Raw genomic sequence first — 18534 nt, forward strand, 5'->3', positions numbered from 1 at the left:
TTGCTGCAAAAAATATTTATTTCCTATTACTCTGACTTGAAAAAAAAGTATTTTCTTGTATAAAGTTTAATATTTATTTACATTCACATAAAGAATTCATAGCTCCCAAGTAGGTTTTGATTTAGAAACAATGGGTTTTGTTCTCTGTTGCAGTTCCAGACTTACGCTCCTCTCTTATTACAATGCAGGTAGAAAATCAGCAGCCAGTGTCAGCTTCCTCATGCCCTCATGTCCATAAAACGCAGCCTTGGCCTGAAGGGTCACTTCTGCAAGCAGGAGCACAGCACCTTGCACCCAGCTCTACTCCAGGGCTTGTCAGCAAGGAAAGGACATTAATTCATTAAGGAAGAGCTCAGCCTTGTGTGTTTACATCCTTCACTGACAGACAGGCTGCAGCACTTCCGATAACAAAGTGTTTTCAGCATTCTTCAGCTTTTCACTACCTAGGCAAGTTCCTTTCTTCTTCTTCTTTTTTTTTTGTTTTTTGTTTTTTTTTGTTTTTTTTTGTTTTGTTTTGTTTAATTAGCAGTGCTTGTGGATGTTTTATTTCATTTTCCCTACTGTTGAGCAGGTGGGCAGATGCTGGGACACCTCTCTGTTGGGCACACCCATGTCATCATCACCAGGAGGTGGTGGTTTTTGCAGTGGTTGCTGTTTCTTTTGCTGCTTTTTCCGTTCCACTGCTGCACGCAAGGCCTGAAGAATCAAGTCTTTATTATTCTGGACGTTGTAGTAGCTTAGGTTCACCAGTTTGTCAAAATCTTTCTCTGAATAACTCAGGTTGTTTATGTAGTATGGACCACAGCTATTGGTAACATCAACATCACCCTCTGCCATCTCTGAGGGACTACGTCTCACCCCTAAGGGACAAACAGTGACTTGGTTAATCAGCAGAACAGCCATTAGGGTCAGGCACCTCTCAGGCATGCACCCATAGTTGATTACAACCCAAAGATTTCCCTTCAGAGGCCTTTTATTGCTGGGATAATTTTACTGCTGGGGCAAGGTGGCAGCCAGGTCACCAAGCCACGCTTGGTGCTGATGCTCCCCAGCCCTCACTTTGCTGCCGTGTCCTGGTCATTGCAGCAGCACCTTCTATTTCCAGCTAAGGTGGCAAGTGAATCATGTCTACTCTTTCCCTCTTTCTTTCCTGTCTCCCAGAGCAAGTAACCACAGCCAGGATTTTACTACAGCAGTTTTTTTTCCAGGCAGTGAGCTTTTGATGCCATTGCCAGTTTCTGTTCCTTCTTGCCCTCCATATTTTATATCCCTCACTGCTATATCTCCAGAATAGACTGCTGAAAATCCAGACATCTCAGTGATTCAAGCTTTCCAGATGCAGAGCTGCCTTTTCAGCAACTTCAGCTCTCCCTTGGCTCTGCATAATCTGCTCATCAACTCTTGTTGCATGCTGGAACGAATTTTTAAGAGATACAGAAAACAGACCTCAAAAGTGACATCCTCTTGTCTAAACTCAGAGACTTCACAGAGCCATGATCGGAACACAGCCTGGCAGCGAATGGCATAGATATTTTCTGTAATTTCTTCAAGCTACCTGCTGCTATAAAAACTACAAGCTTTATGTAATGTCAGTTGCTATGCTGGACTTAATGTTTCCTGAGATTTGGCTGAGATACTGACAGAACCTTTCAAGCCCAATTCATCATCCCAGCATAATCAGCATATACATCACAGACCCAAGGAAAATAACCAGGCAAGTAGTCCCACAAGTGTAGTCTCTGGAAATATTAGATTCATCATATATGATGATCTGCAGACAAATTCTATTAACTTGTTAAATGAATTAAATAACAGAAAGCTATTTCAGAACTTGATTTGCAGGCTATCAGAGAGCAGACATTTATAGGAACCTCCACAGCGTGTTGTTGGTACTTGGGAAAAACATCCAAGGCTTATCCTGGAATCACAAATCTCAACAAATTCTTGGGTATCGAAAGTGTCAAGTACACATCATTTATTTTTTTTCTGCCTTCATACGTCACCTGTGAGTCAGAAAAAGGTTGATCTCAAGCATACATTTGGGGCAGTAGTTACTGGATGTTTTGTTATTACATTTCATGCACCTATACCACCTCAGGACTTTTGGTTTTCAGTACACTGTGGGGCTTTAAAGTGATTAAAAAGTGATCTCATAGCATGAAGTAGGGATTCTAGTTAGAATCAGAAGCAGTAACCAAGACTTTTGACACTATCAGAGGTAGAATAGAGCTCTGTCAAGATTCATCTGTTTTGAAACGAGTGGCAATGTTGCTCTTTAAATTCCTTCAAGTTTTAAAATAGGGCCCACTGAAGTGCATAGAAACTGACTGTGTGCCTCAGCTATAATTTTCATCACTTCACCAATTCGCACTTTTGTTTTCAAGGTTATCTACATTAACTACAAGCCTGGAAATGATTTTAAACAATGAAATCCTTCAGATTCCCAAGGGCGTTCCATAAGAGGCAAGGAGGAGAAGTATGAGAGGAAATGGCCCTGCTAATTTCTGCCATTGCAGATAAACAGAATACACTTTTTGTTGTTTAATTCCAGAACCTACCTATGAAAAGCCAAAATAAATAAACAAATTTTGAAGAAGGGCATTTTTGTTTAAGGCTGATCTCAGCTGCTGCTGTATTTTTGAGGAAAATTTATGTATTTTCATCTCTTTGGTACGGTTCAGATATAAGAAGAGGGAATTTGAGCCTACAAGTGTTTACAGGGTGGTCTGAATAACAGATATTGTACAGTAGCAAAGACAAAGTAAAAGGCTGCCTCTGACGATGTGGTTGGTGAATATAAACTTACCAGGTGCTTTGTATTCCCTGAAGGTGTCATTTACCAGAGGGAAGAATATTACAATAGGGGTTTCTGGGCTCTCCTTTTCACCAACAATGTAGCATTCCTTCAGATGTGGCGTTTCCTGATCATCTGGCACCTCCTTAGGGAAAGGAATTCCTTGTTTTGCAAAGTACTCAGAGGCTTCTTTCAGAGGCTAGTTTGCCATCATATGAAAAGAAAATGAAATAAAGCATCAGAACATAGCAGAGATATTTTTAATTTGACCAAACTCCAGCTTTACCAGGAAGGCTTGTGGGGTTAGGGCCAAGTTCTGACAGATTATGGCATGTATCCAATTAAGGGGTTGTAGGCAGCCAGTGGAGCCCAGCTCTGGAAGGCCAGGTAGCAGGTGGTCTGAATCACACATGGCTCTGCAGAGTCTGCATTACAGAGTCACAACTAAGTTTTTAAACATTTTCAGCTGTATGGGTTCTACATCTAACTGCCTTCAGATCAAGTGAAACACATTCACACATAAAATGAGCGGGATCAGTTTCCTAAATGCTTACTTTACTGATAACAGCATAGTGCTCAATGAATGCATGTGACCCTGGTAAACTGTTAGCTTCTTACTGCTGTCTAAATATTGAAAAAAAAAGTGTTCTATGAGCAGAGGATTGGCCATTCTGGGAAGTGAATGATGAAGCAGAGAGGTCATTATAGAGGAATGTATAATACTCACCCTGGTCTGGGAACCTGAACTATAGTTGAAATGCAAAATGACGTCCACTTTCCTTTCTGGTCTCATGAGTGGTGGGTAACTGGTGGCAAAAACAAAAGCAGTGTCGATCAAGATGAGGTAGTCTGCTGCTCCTGTCAGGTGGTTGGGCTGAGAGTCAAGCTCGCAGTCTAGAAAAGAAGGATTTGTTTTTCAGGGGGGGTGCTCAGTGCAAGAGATGCTCTGGCATTTTCAGGAAAGTCAATTATTAAAAAAAAAAAAAAAAAGAGAGAGAGAGAGAGAGAATTCAGCTTTTTTTGGGTGGTCTCAGGCCTACCTGCGTAGTTGATAGCTACAGCTTAGTCATTTCTGGGTTCCTCTTTCCACTATTTACTTTGCAGTTTCTTTTCCTTTTCTCTGAGATGTTAACTTGAGGTTCAGGAAAATAGTGTTAATTCCATCCCCTAGTTTTGTTCACAACTCTGATCAGGCCAATTTTTTTCAATAGGGGAAAAATTAAAATTGCAACTCACTGTCTCAACAAAATAAAGATTGAATGTGCTCAGTGCTGGGCATGCAGTGAGAACAGGCACAAAGGTATTAAGGTAGACAGCCATAGCTCCTTACAGAACATGGAAGATCTGATACAGACTGAGTACAAGCTCCCAACTGGTGCAAGAAGGAACACTGTTATAAACATCCTATCTTTATTACAAGTGAGAAGGTAAGATGAAACAGGGCTCCAAACCACACCTCTTGAGTACTATCCAGGCAAGAGACAGCATATGATGGCATGAATCCCCTGCCACAAGAGTGTGGGCTGGCTGGCTGGCACACCAGCAGGTGTACACTGATTGATTACTTGCTAGGCTTTGGAAATTTCTTAGGAACTTACTTTTGAAGCTTCTTCTACTGAGTAATTTTACCTTTTGGCAACAGTTTCAAATATTATCAGAGAATGGGAACAGAACAAAAAGGCAGTCAGCTTGACAACCCACTCTGCATTGCATGCTTTTAAAAAGGATGGCTTAAAATATACATAAAAGTGGGATGCTATTACCATACCTTTCCATTTAGAAAATTCGCTCTCCAGGTAGTTGTTGTTCATCTGGAGGCCTTTTAGGAAGTTAGGGATTTCTGAAGCTGCTGGACGTAACGTGACAACATCTCGGAAGATATCTGAAAAGCTGTCGGTGGGACAAACCACTCGAGTTTCCAGCTCATTCGGTCTTTTAGGGAGCAGGGTTTCATCATCTGTAAAGGAAAGGTTAACAGTCTTTTATGTGATAGCACTGTTGTCATACACAGTGTCACACACATGTCATACACATGACACTACAGTCATAATTTGTCTTAACATGTTTGGGAAAACGTTGACTTCTTGCTCTTTTTCGTACCACAAATCTCAGTTTTCACTGAAGCTTTGAAAAATTCGTTTCTTCTCAGCTTCTCAGCTGGTAGTAGTAAAAGCCTGGCTTGTACTGTACTTCACTGTATATGAATCCATCTCTTTCTTTTGTTTTTCTTCAATTTTACCTACTACAACATCCTGCACTTGCCCCGTCTTCCTGTGCTACTTCACATTAATATCTCACCACTATGCAAAAAAAAAAAAAAAGGGGGGGGAGGGGAGAATACAAAATTGTTCTTTACTAGCAAACTCCTTATTTAAACAATCAGAAACTAACCCCCTACAAATACAAGAAAATAAATCATTTTTGCTACATTTCTCTTCATTTTTCAGTTTGTAGTATGTCTGCGTTGTATGTTTCCTCCTGAAATCCCACCCTGTGGGTGTTAACTTGTTGGTGGGTATTGCAAATCTCATCCTTATGATTAGTTTGTAAGGGCCTGCAATAGTACTTGAGTTTGAGTTTTGTGGGATCCATAGAGGCAAAGATTATACTTTCTTCTCTTTCAATGGAGTTTCTTGCCACAGTCAAAGTTCCAAGAGAAGAATTGGAAGCAAGTGGATTGCAGAGGAGGTCTCCAGTCACTCCTACTATACAGGAACATAAAAGAAAAAAGAAGGAAGAAGGAAGAAGGAAAAAACATTATGGTATAAAAATAACTCACCAATGTCAGTAATTTTGTCTCTGGTCCACTTGTGCCAGAAGTCTTCGGAATGAACAGATATGTACCAAGCATCCAAAAGATTCAGGGAAAATACACTACTCCAGATCCCTATGGCATAGGATATATTTGGCAGAGAGGAAACCAGTAAAGATCTGGAAGCATTTTCATTTACAATGACCTTCATTATTTCCTTCATTCTCCTGCAAACTATTCATTACATTACTTTTGTGGGTAAACAAAAGGAATCATCGTTATGAATCAGTATATGAATCCACAATGTATATAAAGAATTTGATTTATCAGTATGTATGAGCAGAGCTGGCAGTATTTTCGATCTATCTGCTAAAATACACATTTTTGTAATGTTGCAAATATCATCTTGTCAAGTAAATTTAGTATTTTCCAGCTGCCCTCAACATTTCCTGTTCTCAAGTTCCCAGTATTTGTAGTTCTAAAGGCTTTATTTACTGGCGCATAGCCTGTTACAGGTACAAAACTGTTACACAGGACTGCCAGGAAATATTTAAGAGTCAGAATGAGAAGGCTGACTTACAGCTTTTGGAAGTAGGAATTCTAAGAGCATAAATCTTTTTTATTTGTCTTCTGGGTATATCTGAACTATATTTTTCAGTTTTTCCATCCATCAACATACATTAAATGGTTTTAAAAAAAAAAAAAAAAAAAAAGGAATAAATCAAAGAGCGAATGTAATGGCAACCCAGACTGCCACCTATCTGCAATCTTTCAGGGTAAGAAAACACCACTCCCTGTTGTAGTTGCATATACTGTATTTGCAGCAGTGCCTTGCTATACCCTCCAAAATGCAGAACTAAACCTGGAATTTTTGGGAGAAACTGAGTGAAGGATGGAAAGGGCTGCACGCAGGCAGCTTGGCTGTGGCCTTGACTCTTTGTGCAGAAAAGGTTCTGCTGTGCAGGAAGGAGCTACAAGGACCTACACGGTCAGTCCCTGCTCTGTTTAGGGGCTGAGGTGCCAAGCAGTTTGCTTCATTTGCAGAAAACCTTTGGAATAACTGTGTCACTGAAATAAGTAACACTGAATAAGGGGACTCTGGGTCAGTGGCTGGAAACAGAGACAGAAATGTCCCAGCATTGCTCTGAAGAAGTGGAAAATGCCAAGGAAAGAGGTGTAGGATGGGTGCTGGTGACCTGCTGACATTTCTGGCCATGGAAGAGGAGATGCAGGCACTCTGTTGGATATCTGCAGGCAAGGGGAGGTTCTGACATCAAACTGCTTCCTTGTGCCTCCTCATGAGCTACAGTGAAATCTCCACACAGGCAAAAAAATCTTAACTTCTCCAAACACCCCTGAAACTTCCTTTGTGCAATTGCTGGAAGTTGGAAGAACAATGAGGCAAGAGATTGCTTTCGCAAAGGGAAAAAAGCATTTCTTAGAGATTTGAGTGTTCTTGTGCAAGATAGGGAAAAAAAAAAGTAGCTACTAAGATCTATTTACAATCCAAAATGGAAGTGTCCTGGAGGACTGATCAGTTTTTGCTGCAGCAGTAGCATTTTAGAGAAAAGGCTTTACTGCAGAGTCTTAAGCTAAAAACAGATTGCTAATTTAAATTACCTATGATATTAGACAAGTTATGTAGCTGGCAAAGGTATGTAAATAATACAGAGGTCTCATGTCAGTAAGCATAAACATATATGAAGTCAAATAAATCTGTTCTATTGAACAATGTTTCAGAGAAAATAAAGAGTCCTCCAGGTGGTGACCTGTTATGAATTCTTATGTTTTAACAAATTCTTCTGGTAGATAAAAATGTGATAAATGACTCATTTCAGAAGAAGGGTTTGCCCAGGATGGATTATATTACATCACATTTACCCAGGTCAAAAAGTTACCTTCCAAAAAGCAGATTCTGGATTCTGGGATTTTCTTCATCAGACGACCCATGAAGAACTCACTGCCAAAATCTTCTGCACGAATATAGGCACCATATTTCAGGAATCCTACCTCATAAGGAGTGAATTCCACCCATTCTGAAAAGAAAAGCACACAACAGGTTGATTACAAGCAGCAGAGGCTCAAATTAGTTGAATAAAACATATGATATTTAGCCAATTTAAGGAAGTCTGGTTCTGGTTACAGCAGACAGCTATTTTATTCACTGTGTATTTCGCAGTGTGAACATAAAGAGTGAATTGCCTCCTTACATCTAAATGTGTCTGCAAACTTCAGGTTTTATGGCACTTTCTACTGACATGCTGAACAGGTAATTTCAGGATAATGTTCTCTATCATCCATATACTGAGGACTTCAAAGATTTAACTATTAAAAATCTACTTCTAGGTGAATTGGTCCCTAAGGGGATTTGTGCACTTAATCGATTTATCTAATTGAACCTAAATGGACCCCTTTATGGGATTAAAAGTTAAAAGCAGTTCAGAAGTATGATTACCTCTAAAATCCTGGTCGCTGATTTTATCCTTCACATTGAGGGAGAGGTAGATGGGCAGGGGATTCTGACCACGGTTTAGTGCCTGCTGCTGATCTGTGAGCTTCTGGGTGTCCTCCTGTTTTGAAGAAAGAAGTAGCTGAGGACAGGCAGATGACACAAAGAGCTTCTCACCTTCATCTAAACCTGACAACAAAGAGCGTCCCAGACTAACTACGACGTTCCCCACTGCTTTAATATAGGGAGATGCTCTGATTCCTCTCTCTGACCCTCCTCCATCTCAGCACTACAGCACACAAACAGTCCTCGTGATATGGACTGTCTATGTATATGGTCTAAGTTCACATGACGAAAAAAAAATCTGAGATTTTAAAGGTTATTCACATTATCTTAAAAGAAAAATAAGTCTGGAAATATTTGAAAAACACTTATGGCATTAAATATTTCATTCAGGAAGAGTAATCTCTGTCTTTAGCATCTCAGAAGATCCTCCTTTCTTCGGGTCTATGCCAAAGCCCAGAGTTAATAGTCAGCGTGGCTTGTCCCTTTATGCTTCTGCTGTGGAGCATCTGACATGATTAAGAAAGATAGAGGATGGTTTGGGAGTGGTGGCAAAGCTTCAGAGGAAGCTGTGCTTTTTCTTTGCCTTCTCACACTGTGTAGCTCTTTTTGAAAAGAACAGTAGGATTTTCACTTTAATATTTACACATTAATTCAGTTGTTAATTAAATTGTTCATACTAGAAGTTTTCTATTATTTATTTTTATTCCCACCCTATCTGTCCCAGGTGTGACGTTAATATCTGCATAATACAGTCAGCAAACACATGAACATGATACTGACAAGGCATGTTGTTGAGGCATTTATCTGAAAACCAACCAACCTTCTGCCACTTGAGAAAAGTGTGGTCAGACAATGGAACAGGTTTCCTAAGGGGGTTGTGGAGTCTCCACCTACACAGGTATTCAGAACTTGACTGGACACAATCCTGGACAACCTGCTCCATAGCTGTGCAGGCAGAGTTGTTGGACCGCAGATAAACTCCAACCTCAGCTACTCTGATTTACTTCTGCCCTCACTACTGTATCCATTAAGTATACAAATCTGAAAAGTCCTTCTGTTATACCTTGTCATGGAACATAGATTCAATGATGAGTCCCCACAGATCTGTGAAACTTATCTGATGTCCTTCCTGTTGCCTTTGGCATAACTCTTTCAAGTAGTATTTCAGACGGTCTGGAGCAAAACAAGCCAAGAATTTATTTTTAAGCACGTGCCTTCGGATATCATTGAGTGTTTTCTTAAGATTCTTCTGCGACCAGTCAGGATCTTCATACAGGTTTGCCATGGTCCTAAAGAAGAAAGAAACACAGTGTGAAATCTCAAGCTGAGCTTTAGGAAATTGTGGAGGTTTTTGTATCATGTCTTGATTTTCATAACAAAATACACATGTATACAGTACCATAAACATCTTTAAGCAGGACTGCCTTAGCTCCAGATGCTAACAAATACCTACTGAAGGAAATGAGAAAAAGCCACAGCAGAAGAGGAAAGCCTTTTCTTAATAGCACTGGCCAAAAATGCTATGAACAATGATGGCTTCTGGTGTTGCAGGTAGTAACCACTAGATATTCAAAAGAGGCTCCAACTAGCAGCTCACCACTGTAACTCTGAGTCACTCACAGAAATCATTTACGGCAAACTCCAATGAAAACTTTGTTTAACTTGGCCTTACCACGTTGTGCCAGACAGACCGGTGACGTAGGAAACACAGTCCAAGACATTCAGTTCCTGCACGCTCAGAAGGTGAGCGTACATGGCTGTCAGAGCTCTGGTTCCACCACCCGTGGTCATGATTGCCACCACAGGTACCTGTTCAATCCCAAAATATGTGCAAAATACATCACTGATTAGAAAAGAGAGTGTTACAACACTGCTAAAGTAATAAAGCTGCTGCATACCAGTGGTCTGCAAGGACAAGAAAGACCTGAATTTGTAATGGAGCACAGAAGGAATAAGAGACTCCCAGAAAGATTATGGAGTTTCTCTCCTAGAGATTTTCAAAAGCCAAATGAACATAGCCCTGGGAAACCTGTTCTGGGTGTTCCTGCTTGAGAAGGGGTTGGGTCAGTTGGCTCCAGAAGTCCCTTCCAACCTCAATCATTCTGTGATTTTGTTTTTTCTGCCAAGAAATTGTGCAATTGGACATGAGATCCACTATCTCAAACGTCAAAATTTCAGCGTGCTGTTGCAAAACGAAAAATAATGATTGAGCATGAAAAGGTACCTCTTGCCACCTGAACCAGATTTTTACCAGATGCAACAGACCAGAAAACATGGGTGTTGTCTCACTATTTCTTTGTGAGTAACAACAATCTGTTATTCATGTTAAGCATGATAAAGCTTATCCCGACTATTGCATAAGTATTTCATGACAATACTAGATGTATTGTAACTGATGATTTTAAGAGAGCACTGACCAATTCAGACCAAGTGAGACCAGAAAGTAATGACCCCATCCCCTTTTACAACTCTGGAGGGAAAGAGGAGCCATGTGCACCCAACCTACTTCGTATGTAAGCACAATACTTGGTATGTATTGCATTGTGAATACTTTACTTACTCTACCCTGATCTAGCTGTAGACGTCCCTGTTCACTGCAGGATAACTGTGTTAGGTGACCTTTCAGGGTCCTTTCTAACTCAATTCTGTGAGGATTTTATTAATCTTCCCTATGAGTACTCATTTATTCTGTAGAATAACAAATGTTATAGCTATAGCAAGCACATTAAACTTCCTGATTTCCTGAAAGTAAGAAAAAATGAATACAAATGTATATTTTGACATCCAGCTGCAAAGAAAGCAAAGAATAATTATGTCTCAGCTACCTCATCGTCCTCCAAGTCCTCCTCCAACTGAAGAATGTCCTTCAGAGCAGCCGCAACAACCTTCTTCCTTTTGCAAATGAAATCCTGTTCCTGAGCACACAGGTCAAAGCCCAGCCGTACATCGAGGTCTTCCCGGCTGGAACACAGCGTCAAGTATCTTACATCATGCTTACAGCATCATTCAGTAATTATATTGCTTCTACTTCATAAATAGACATGTCTTGACCATTATGCACAGGAAGCAGAACAGGAAAAGATGAAATGCTCAGGTTTGTTCCTAGAGAACAACACTACATCTTTGTATGGACTAGGGGAGATTTTTTTTTTTCCATCTTTTTTGCCTACTCCTCACTGAAGATGCCTAAAATTAGATAGAGCTGCAAGTAACAAGACAGCTCCCTTTCAGACATGAAGCCAAAAGCCTGCAGAGGGCAGGGTTTTGAAGATGGCTTTTAAATGCACCTTCAAAAGTTGTGCAAACATCCACAGGCACCCTCACATCATGAACAGAAGGTATGCTGCAAATGTTTGCTGTTGTTGGCTTTGTAGGGAAGCTCTTACAAAATGTCACAGATACATCCTCCAAAACTTACAAAGGCCTTAACCGTGGCTCAAAATACACAACGTGATTGATTCCCTGGTTTAAAAAGAAGTTAATGTGAATTTATTTCTTTGTTTAGTTATTAAAATCTATGCAGGTACCTATATTACGTCAGGTTTTTTTTTCATATCCTAAAGTCATCAGATACTCTGGCTTTGGCCTTCCTGTTCCCTTGTCTGTGCCTGAGGAAACACAATTGGTTTCTTTGAGTTCTGAAATGCAGTTCTGTTGAAAGTCTACCTTTGGAAATAATTGCTAGAGGTTTCTGTGAGTGCTCACATTGGCCTTTTGATGAATAATACTGATCACAGTAAAATATCAACAAAAAATATTATGTGTTCTAGATAAAAACTCTTGACTCTTCTTAACTCATTATATAGTTCTGTTACACAAAATCACAGTGAAACTCCGTGTTGTTGCAGGCCCATTTTATTTAATTGCCCAAAAAGAGGACAAGTTAGTACTTAAAACACAGACAATATCAGATGGATTGGAAATTGACTGACAATTACCCAAAAGCAAAGGGATGTGGTTTAGTGGTGGACAGTAGTGATCCAGATGATCTTATAGGTCTTTTTCAACCTAAAAGATCCTATAACTCTATTAAGACAATTAAGATCTCTTACCATTTTTTCGTCTTGAAGAGCAAACCAAATTTTCTGCACTGAAAATCAAAAGGTACAATAATGAATATAGATACTTTAAGACAGTCTGATTTCCTCACTTTCAAAGGGGCATAGTACTTTTGGGTCATCATTACATCTACAGAGTTCTTGACTTCGTTAAACTAAGACTGGGAGATAGACTGTCCCCTCAGTGTTTTGTTATTACCCAGAGATGTATGCTGATTTAACAAGTTAAGGTTTCAACACTATCATCTATAGCCTTTATCTTCCCTCTGTTAAGAAGTCCAGATTAGATTGCTCACACACTGCTTAGCTACACAAACAAAGAAGAGAGGAGCTGCAGTGGTTCACATCCCTGGAAGGCTTCATCAGGAAACACTGTTCTAGAACAAACTGCAGTATTTCATGCAAAAACGTGAGATGCAAGAGGAAGCCAAAGAGGCTGAACTCCACATGCACATGTGCGTGCAGCTCAGTTTGTCTCCAAGGGGGCTGAGCCTCACCCTAGTAGCCCTAGTAGCATCCAGTGACTTCCAGCTTGGTAAAGGACATGACCATATAAGGAGAATGAGCAGCAGCTCAGACGTTTTCTTCTCCTCCCATGATTTTCTCATTTATTTTGCTCAAATCAATTTACTTCATTATGTGTCACACTAGATGCAAGGGAGTTTAGAAAACAATCAGAATCAGTTCTGTATGAAGACAGAGGGACTTTAATGTCTGCATCTTTAGAACAAGTAGGAATTATTGAAAGTTTGCAAAGGATTCTCAATGGTTGGCAGATGATTACCTTGCTGACTGCTTCCTGCTCAGAAGGGAGCGACTTCAGAGGTAAAGTCAGGGGGATGCTTCTGCTCCTCCTTTCTCTGCATGTCACACAAGCACACTGAAAAGAAGCATGGAGGTCCTTTTGGTTAAGACAGAAATATTCTTCTCTTGTTGCCTACTCACATATAAAGGTCAGTTCATAGGTCTGTCTGACATGTTGACTACCATGTTCAGGGGTTAACGTACAAAGCTGGGAATCCTCCTCTTCTTTGTGAGTGCAACATCCAATGAGGGTTGCTTGTATTTGGCATAGTGGAAGAGAGTGGGATCTGGGAGAGGGGAACGGGAGCCAGAGCCCAGTGAAACTCTCTGCGTTTCTTCAAATGATCCTCTCACTGTAAACGTTAGCTCATTCTCTAAAACAATGACATAAAACGCACAGAGTAGTTACTTTTAATTGTAAGTAAAGAGAAAAGGGGGAAAGCAAGCAAAAAAGCAATTTTCAAAAAATCCCCTTCTCCTCTCCCTATGTACCTGGAAAGCTGACATCTGAAAATGATCCAAGCACACACTACAGGTCATTGTGTTGCTATAATACAATGAACAAAAAGGCAGCTATGGGTGTGATATGAATGCCAGCAAGTTTTAGACAGCTGTTTTTCTATTGCAGCTCCATGATCACATTAAGTGCCACCAGGTACCTCGTGCTATAAGATGTTTTCACATTTGGCCAAACAATGAGCAACAAAAGTTCTCAGTCCCCTAAAATAACATCTGACTCTGCAGTAGTTGGCCATATTTATCCAAAGAGTTCAGCTAATTCTGCTGGAGTGTGTTGTGCATGTTCTGAGGTTGCGTACCAGATGCAGCCCCTCATGGGAGGTGGGCAGAGGAACTCCTAGATTCTGGTTCTTGACCGGGGTCAGGCGTGAGCCAGCTGCTGAGTGGCTAACCCCTGCAAAAAATGAGGTGTTTCTGTGCGTGTGCACAAGTCAATCTGCCACAGGTCCTGAGGAAATTTAAGGCCAGGGACTATCATACTGAAGGAGGTAAGATTCTTCAGGAGTTAGCAATAGTACAGCAGGGGTTTTTAGCATCTCAGCTTGGGCTTTAGATACTTCCCATGCAGGCACCTTACATCATTTCTCATCTGGCACAAGGCTCTCTGAGCAGTCAGAACTTCGAACCTGCACCTGCTGCAGAACAAGCAGCGTTTTCTACTAGAAAGATTTTACAAATTTCCTTAGATGTGGTCAGTTAAAGCTTTAGTATTCAGCTGGTGCAATTTCTAGGTATTGTTAGAGAGGGTAAAAATCACTGATAGTTAAAGAACTAGGAAGCTTACCTGCAAACTGTTTTTTTTTCACCCTGCTGTCAAACTCAACTTCCAAGCAGGCCAGCTCACGGCACTGTAACAGACATGACCAGGACAGGGAATTAGGTTACTGATCCAGCCATCTCAACACCAGTGCTGGCAAGTGTTGGAAGGATCATTGCTTGAATGTGTGGGTTAAACATGCTGAAGGATTCTGATAGACCCAGTGAAAGAGAATTAACTATCCCTATCATATGGTAAGATGGTGCTATGCTAAGTGAGTTGTAATATTTTATGGATGCACAAAAAACAAAAGAAAATGGCAGCAGTCTGAAGGCTCCTCTAGAACTGTGTTGGCCTCCTCTAACAAACCTCCTAATAGAAGTGTCACCAAAGAATGAAGACTTACAGTGTTTCTCTCACTACTGTCAAGTCAGCTAAGGGAAGGAAGGAACAAGGAAGGCAAGAAGGCAAGAAAACAAAACAAATAATGTTTTATGTTTTACCACTACTGCCCCATTTGTGATGATGGTTTCAGCATGATCCCGGCTAGAAAACAAAAATAACATGTATTTTATAAATCATATCATCTGGATTTTTTTTTAAACGAGATGTACTTCTCTGAGAGATTTTGGTTTTACTTGCTCCTTTCTATTGTTTGTAAAAATATGCTTCATTTTCACTAGATGCCACGTAGCTTACAGAGCAGAAATTATTCAATTGCAATAAAGCACCTGGGAAGTGCTTGTAACAAACTTAGTACTACACGTATGCCCCAGATTGGGTAGCAATATTATCGTCAGCCATGAGCCATCCAAGAGAGCCCATAGACTTACTGCAGTGCATATCACCAGCTTCTGAAAGTCACCTCCAAACCACATAAATAACAATTTCAAAATAATGTTGTAGAATTAAAATCATGAACTTATTCTCCACGCTGTGGCATTTTTTTCTTATAGTGATCTGCTGATGCACACATCGAGCTTGGAGAAAGGGAGACTTGCTATTGAGGTGAGACTGAGTGTACAGAACAGTTCCCTGCATCAGTGAATCTCTCTTTGAGCTGCTGCTTCCATAATAACGGGGTTTTACTCACATGTTCTCCAAGAGAAACTCAACTTCCAGCTCCTGTCTCCCCTGAAAATGAATGGAAAAAAAAAGGGAGATTCTCAGTCAGCATGTGCAGAGGTTTGCAATTGTAGCCTTTATTTGTGCAAGCACAGTTTCTTTATGCTTTATTAAACAACAATATTCTGTTTCTTGCTTGCTGTTGTCAGCATTAAAGGACAGATACAGCTTTCTCTTCTCTAAGGAAAGGGTGATCTCAGTTGTACTAGCAGAGCAAAGGATGATTACAAAACCTTCATTTTTCACAACTTCTTAATTGCTAGCTTCCCTATGTTGAGAACAACATTCTAAAACTTGAAGTTTAGAAAACTGTCACGGGATATTGTGCCCTTGAATTGTTTTGGTTTTTATAATCTGTGTTAAGATTAGACAAACTGTCATTTTCTGTCAGTTAAGTTCAAAGCTTCCCTAAAATTTCATTTGTTCTGGGGCTTGGGCACTTGATCACAATCTGCGCCAGATGAAACCAACAGCAATTTGAGAAGACAGAAAATTTTGCCATTAATGCACAGTTATCAAGATTTTAAGAAATTTTGCCATGGTTCTGGTGGTACAAGACATCAAATCTAGTACCTCAAGACATTTATGCTTTTTCCCTTCTGGTTAAACTTCTGACTGCGTTCTTACCTGTGGATTCAATAGGAATGCCACCATCACTCTTTTCCCAAGGGAGATTTTAGCTACATCAAAAAGAACAATAGCATGGTCATCATCACGAAAGATGTCATCATCAGAAACAGTCATTTCTAGAATATTCTGTAGAAAGAAATTTAAAAATGTACAATTTGTTAGCATGTCCTCAATAAATATAACATTGTGCAAATATCTCATGCTCAGCATCAGCTTTGGAGAGAGGAAATAAATAGAAAGGCATTGATCACAAATTGCCATCAGAGTAAGAAAATTGGTGTAACCTCCTTTTATAAGAAAAAGTTTCTAGCCTTATCAATTAAGGCTGAAGTGAGATTTCTTTTCGGACATTATTTCTGCTTAAAAGTAACTCACCAAGCACAATATTTTAGGAAGTAATACAGATAACCATTAGTACTATATTGTCCCATATCAACAGAAGCAGTAAAGGTCACTTCATTATTAGTAACTTTCAAGTCTGGCTTTTTGCGCTGTTCCTGGGCTTTCCACCTTCAAACAGCAGTGTTCATTGAGAATAGCGTAATTAGCAGTACTAAACTAGATTAAAAAATTAATTATACCAGAATGTAATAGCTTCTTGGCTTTGATATGCATTTATTTCCTGTCCTCTCTGCTCTAAGGCTGCTTTGTAGATTTACTTCATTGTTTCTCTGTAACGTCACTCTGCCATTGGTTTTCTCAGCAAGCAGCTCAGGCTACAAACAAAAAGCAGCCATGAGGAAGGAAGTAGCAAAAGCCAAAGATGTTCACTTCAGCTTGCTAGAACTTTACGTAAACTCAGATAGGCATTAGAAGTATTGACATCCTGTTTTGGTTTAAACCAAAAGAAACTGCATACAGATGAGATGAGAGCTTTGGGTACCTTGACTTTTCTCTGTATCCAGAAGTAGAAAGTTTCATTCCACACAGGATTTCTGCAGTTCTTGATGGTTTTTGTTTGGAATTTCTCATCTGAAGCAGTTGGCAACCAGAGACTCACGTAGCAATCAGACTGGCTTACTATAGAGACATAGGCACAAAATGTCTGGTAGAGCAACCATAGCACAAAAGATGGAAGCACATAAGTGCTCTGTAGTTTGAACATGGATAAGAGATGGCCAGTTCTTTCTCATATCCACAGGCTGATGCAAGAAGATAGGAATCATACAGCTAGATAAAGATAACTTGTTCCTTGCAACACTGTTTTAATAAGCAGAGAATCCAAATAGTTATGCACAATGCCCCATGTGTATACTTAAATACAGTCCTAGCCAGTGATATAATAATATAAGCAGCCAGAAGCCTTATATTGTCCCTTATCAATATTTTTTTAGGCTCCCTGGTCATTTGCATGAGAAGAAATTTGCCACATAGAAATCTGCCTGTATTTGACCATGCTATCACCTTATGGCAAACTAAATACTTTCAAGTGTTTGCTAGATCTCAGCAGCAAAAATCCCTATGCTCCACACATCTCAGCCTCAGACTCCATGATGCACAGAGAAGAGACAACAAGAAAAACTGGATATAAGTTGTCTCCATGGTAATACTGGTCCATAGCTCATTCAGACAGACCTCTGAGGGTGGCAGCACCAAATATGCCAGATTGGCATGAGCAGTAAGCAAAGAAATGAATTTCAGCTGAAACAAGGAAATAGCAAGAGAAGAAGGTACCAGCCCCAGTAAAGGAACCAACCAAGAAAGGTGGGAGGTTACAGGGGAGGTTATAGGGGCTAACAAACATAACAGGAGCATACTTAATCCTAGCATTTTTTTTAATGCTGACCTACTTTGCTTCATAACTGCTATGTGCAAGATTGTATGTGCTCTTAACATTTTTATATGCAACCCTTACGTATGGAAAAAAAAACATTAACAAGATGAGGATATGACCTAGAAACTAGTTTTTTCAAATTCTCATTTCCATGTCTGCAATTTAATTCCATAAGAAATCTTAAAAAAATCAGGGTTTGAGTCTGATTCAGATAATTATTATCTGGCACACATTAACCTTCCACGACAGAAAAGTTAATTATCCCACCCATCTTGAGTATTGTCTCCTTAGGTGGGGTAGGAAGGGAAAGATCTACTAGCAGTACAATTGTTCCTTCAGTATGTCAATAGGAAGCCGGGGATCCTTTCCTGGTGTTTGCTGAAAGACCTGGAAGCCATTTCCTACTCCACCTCTCTCCTCAGGAAAAATGAAGAGGCAGAAAGGCTTTTCAACTTGCAGATGAAGGGAAGGAACTTGCATTTACTACAAGGATTCCAACCCCACAGATCATGAGCCAAGTAAACACCAAAGAGATTCTGAGATCTTGAACAAGAACTTTTCCAGAGACAACCGATCCATCCCTTGGTGTAAACATATGCTTTGCTGAGAAAAGAGGAGAAAGGGAGAAATCTGGTCCCAGAGCAATCACTAAAACTACCTACCCCATGGACAAAAACATTAATGCTTGTTTTCTGTAAGCATGCAGTGAAAACACTGACTGTTGATAAAATGTTGTAAACCACTCACAGCCCACTGAAGCTGGCAGACCCACAGAGTGTGGGAGGAGAAGCACAGGCAAGCAGTGC

At 40.1% G+C, this 18534-nt stretch overlaps 1 protein-coding gene across 1 annotated transcript in view; it reads right to left on the bottom strand.

Annotated features, from left to right (window-relative positions):
- Positions 1-492: 492 nt before the first annotated feature.
- Positions 493-18534, bottom strand: part of LOC122177447 (cytosolic phospholipase A2 epsilon-like) — a 39042-nt gene continuing 21000 nt past the window's right edge. The window contains exons 6-23 of the mRNA XM_042866834.1: positions 16838-16974; positions 15952-16080; positions 15293-15333; positions 14703-14745; positions 14227-14290; positions 13128-13297; positions 12904-12999; positions 12114-12151; positions 10887-11022; positions 9734-9870; positions 9125-9350; positions 8002-8116; positions 7445-7582; positions 5574-5681; positions 4563-4751; positions 3522-3688; positions 2807-2993; positions 493-860 (exon numbers count right to left, since the gene is read on the bottom strand). Coding sequence (XP_042722768.1) covers positions 544-860; positions 2807-2993; positions 3522-3688; positions 4563-4751; positions 5574-5681; positions 7445-7582; positions 8002-8116; positions 9125-9350; positions 9734-9870; positions 10887-11022; positions 12114-12151; positions 12904-12999; positions 13128-13297; positions 14227-14290; positions 14703-14745; positions 15293-15333; positions 15952-16080; positions 16838-16974 — 2438 coding nt within the window. The 3' untranslated portion in view covers positions 493-543. The remainder of the gene's footprint in view (positions 861-2806; positions 2994-3521; positions 3689-4562; positions 4752-5573; positions 5682-7444; positions 7583-8001; positions 8117-9124; positions 9351-9733; positions 9871-10886; positions 11023-12113; positions 12152-12903; positions 13000-13127; positions 13298-14226; positions 14291-14702; positions 14746-15292; positions 15334-15951; positions 16081-16837; positions 16975-18534) is intronic.

The sequence above is a fragment of the Lagopus leucura genome, unplaced genomic scaffold (genome assembly GCF_019238085.1).
Source record: "Lagopus leucura isolate 7727_CA_CO unplaced genomic scaffold, USGS_WTPT01 Super-Scaffold_1, whole genome shotgun sequence".
NCBI classification, from domain to species: domain Eukaryota; kingdom Metazoa; phylum Chordata; class Aves; order Galliformes; family Phasianidae; genus Lagopus; species Lagopus leucura.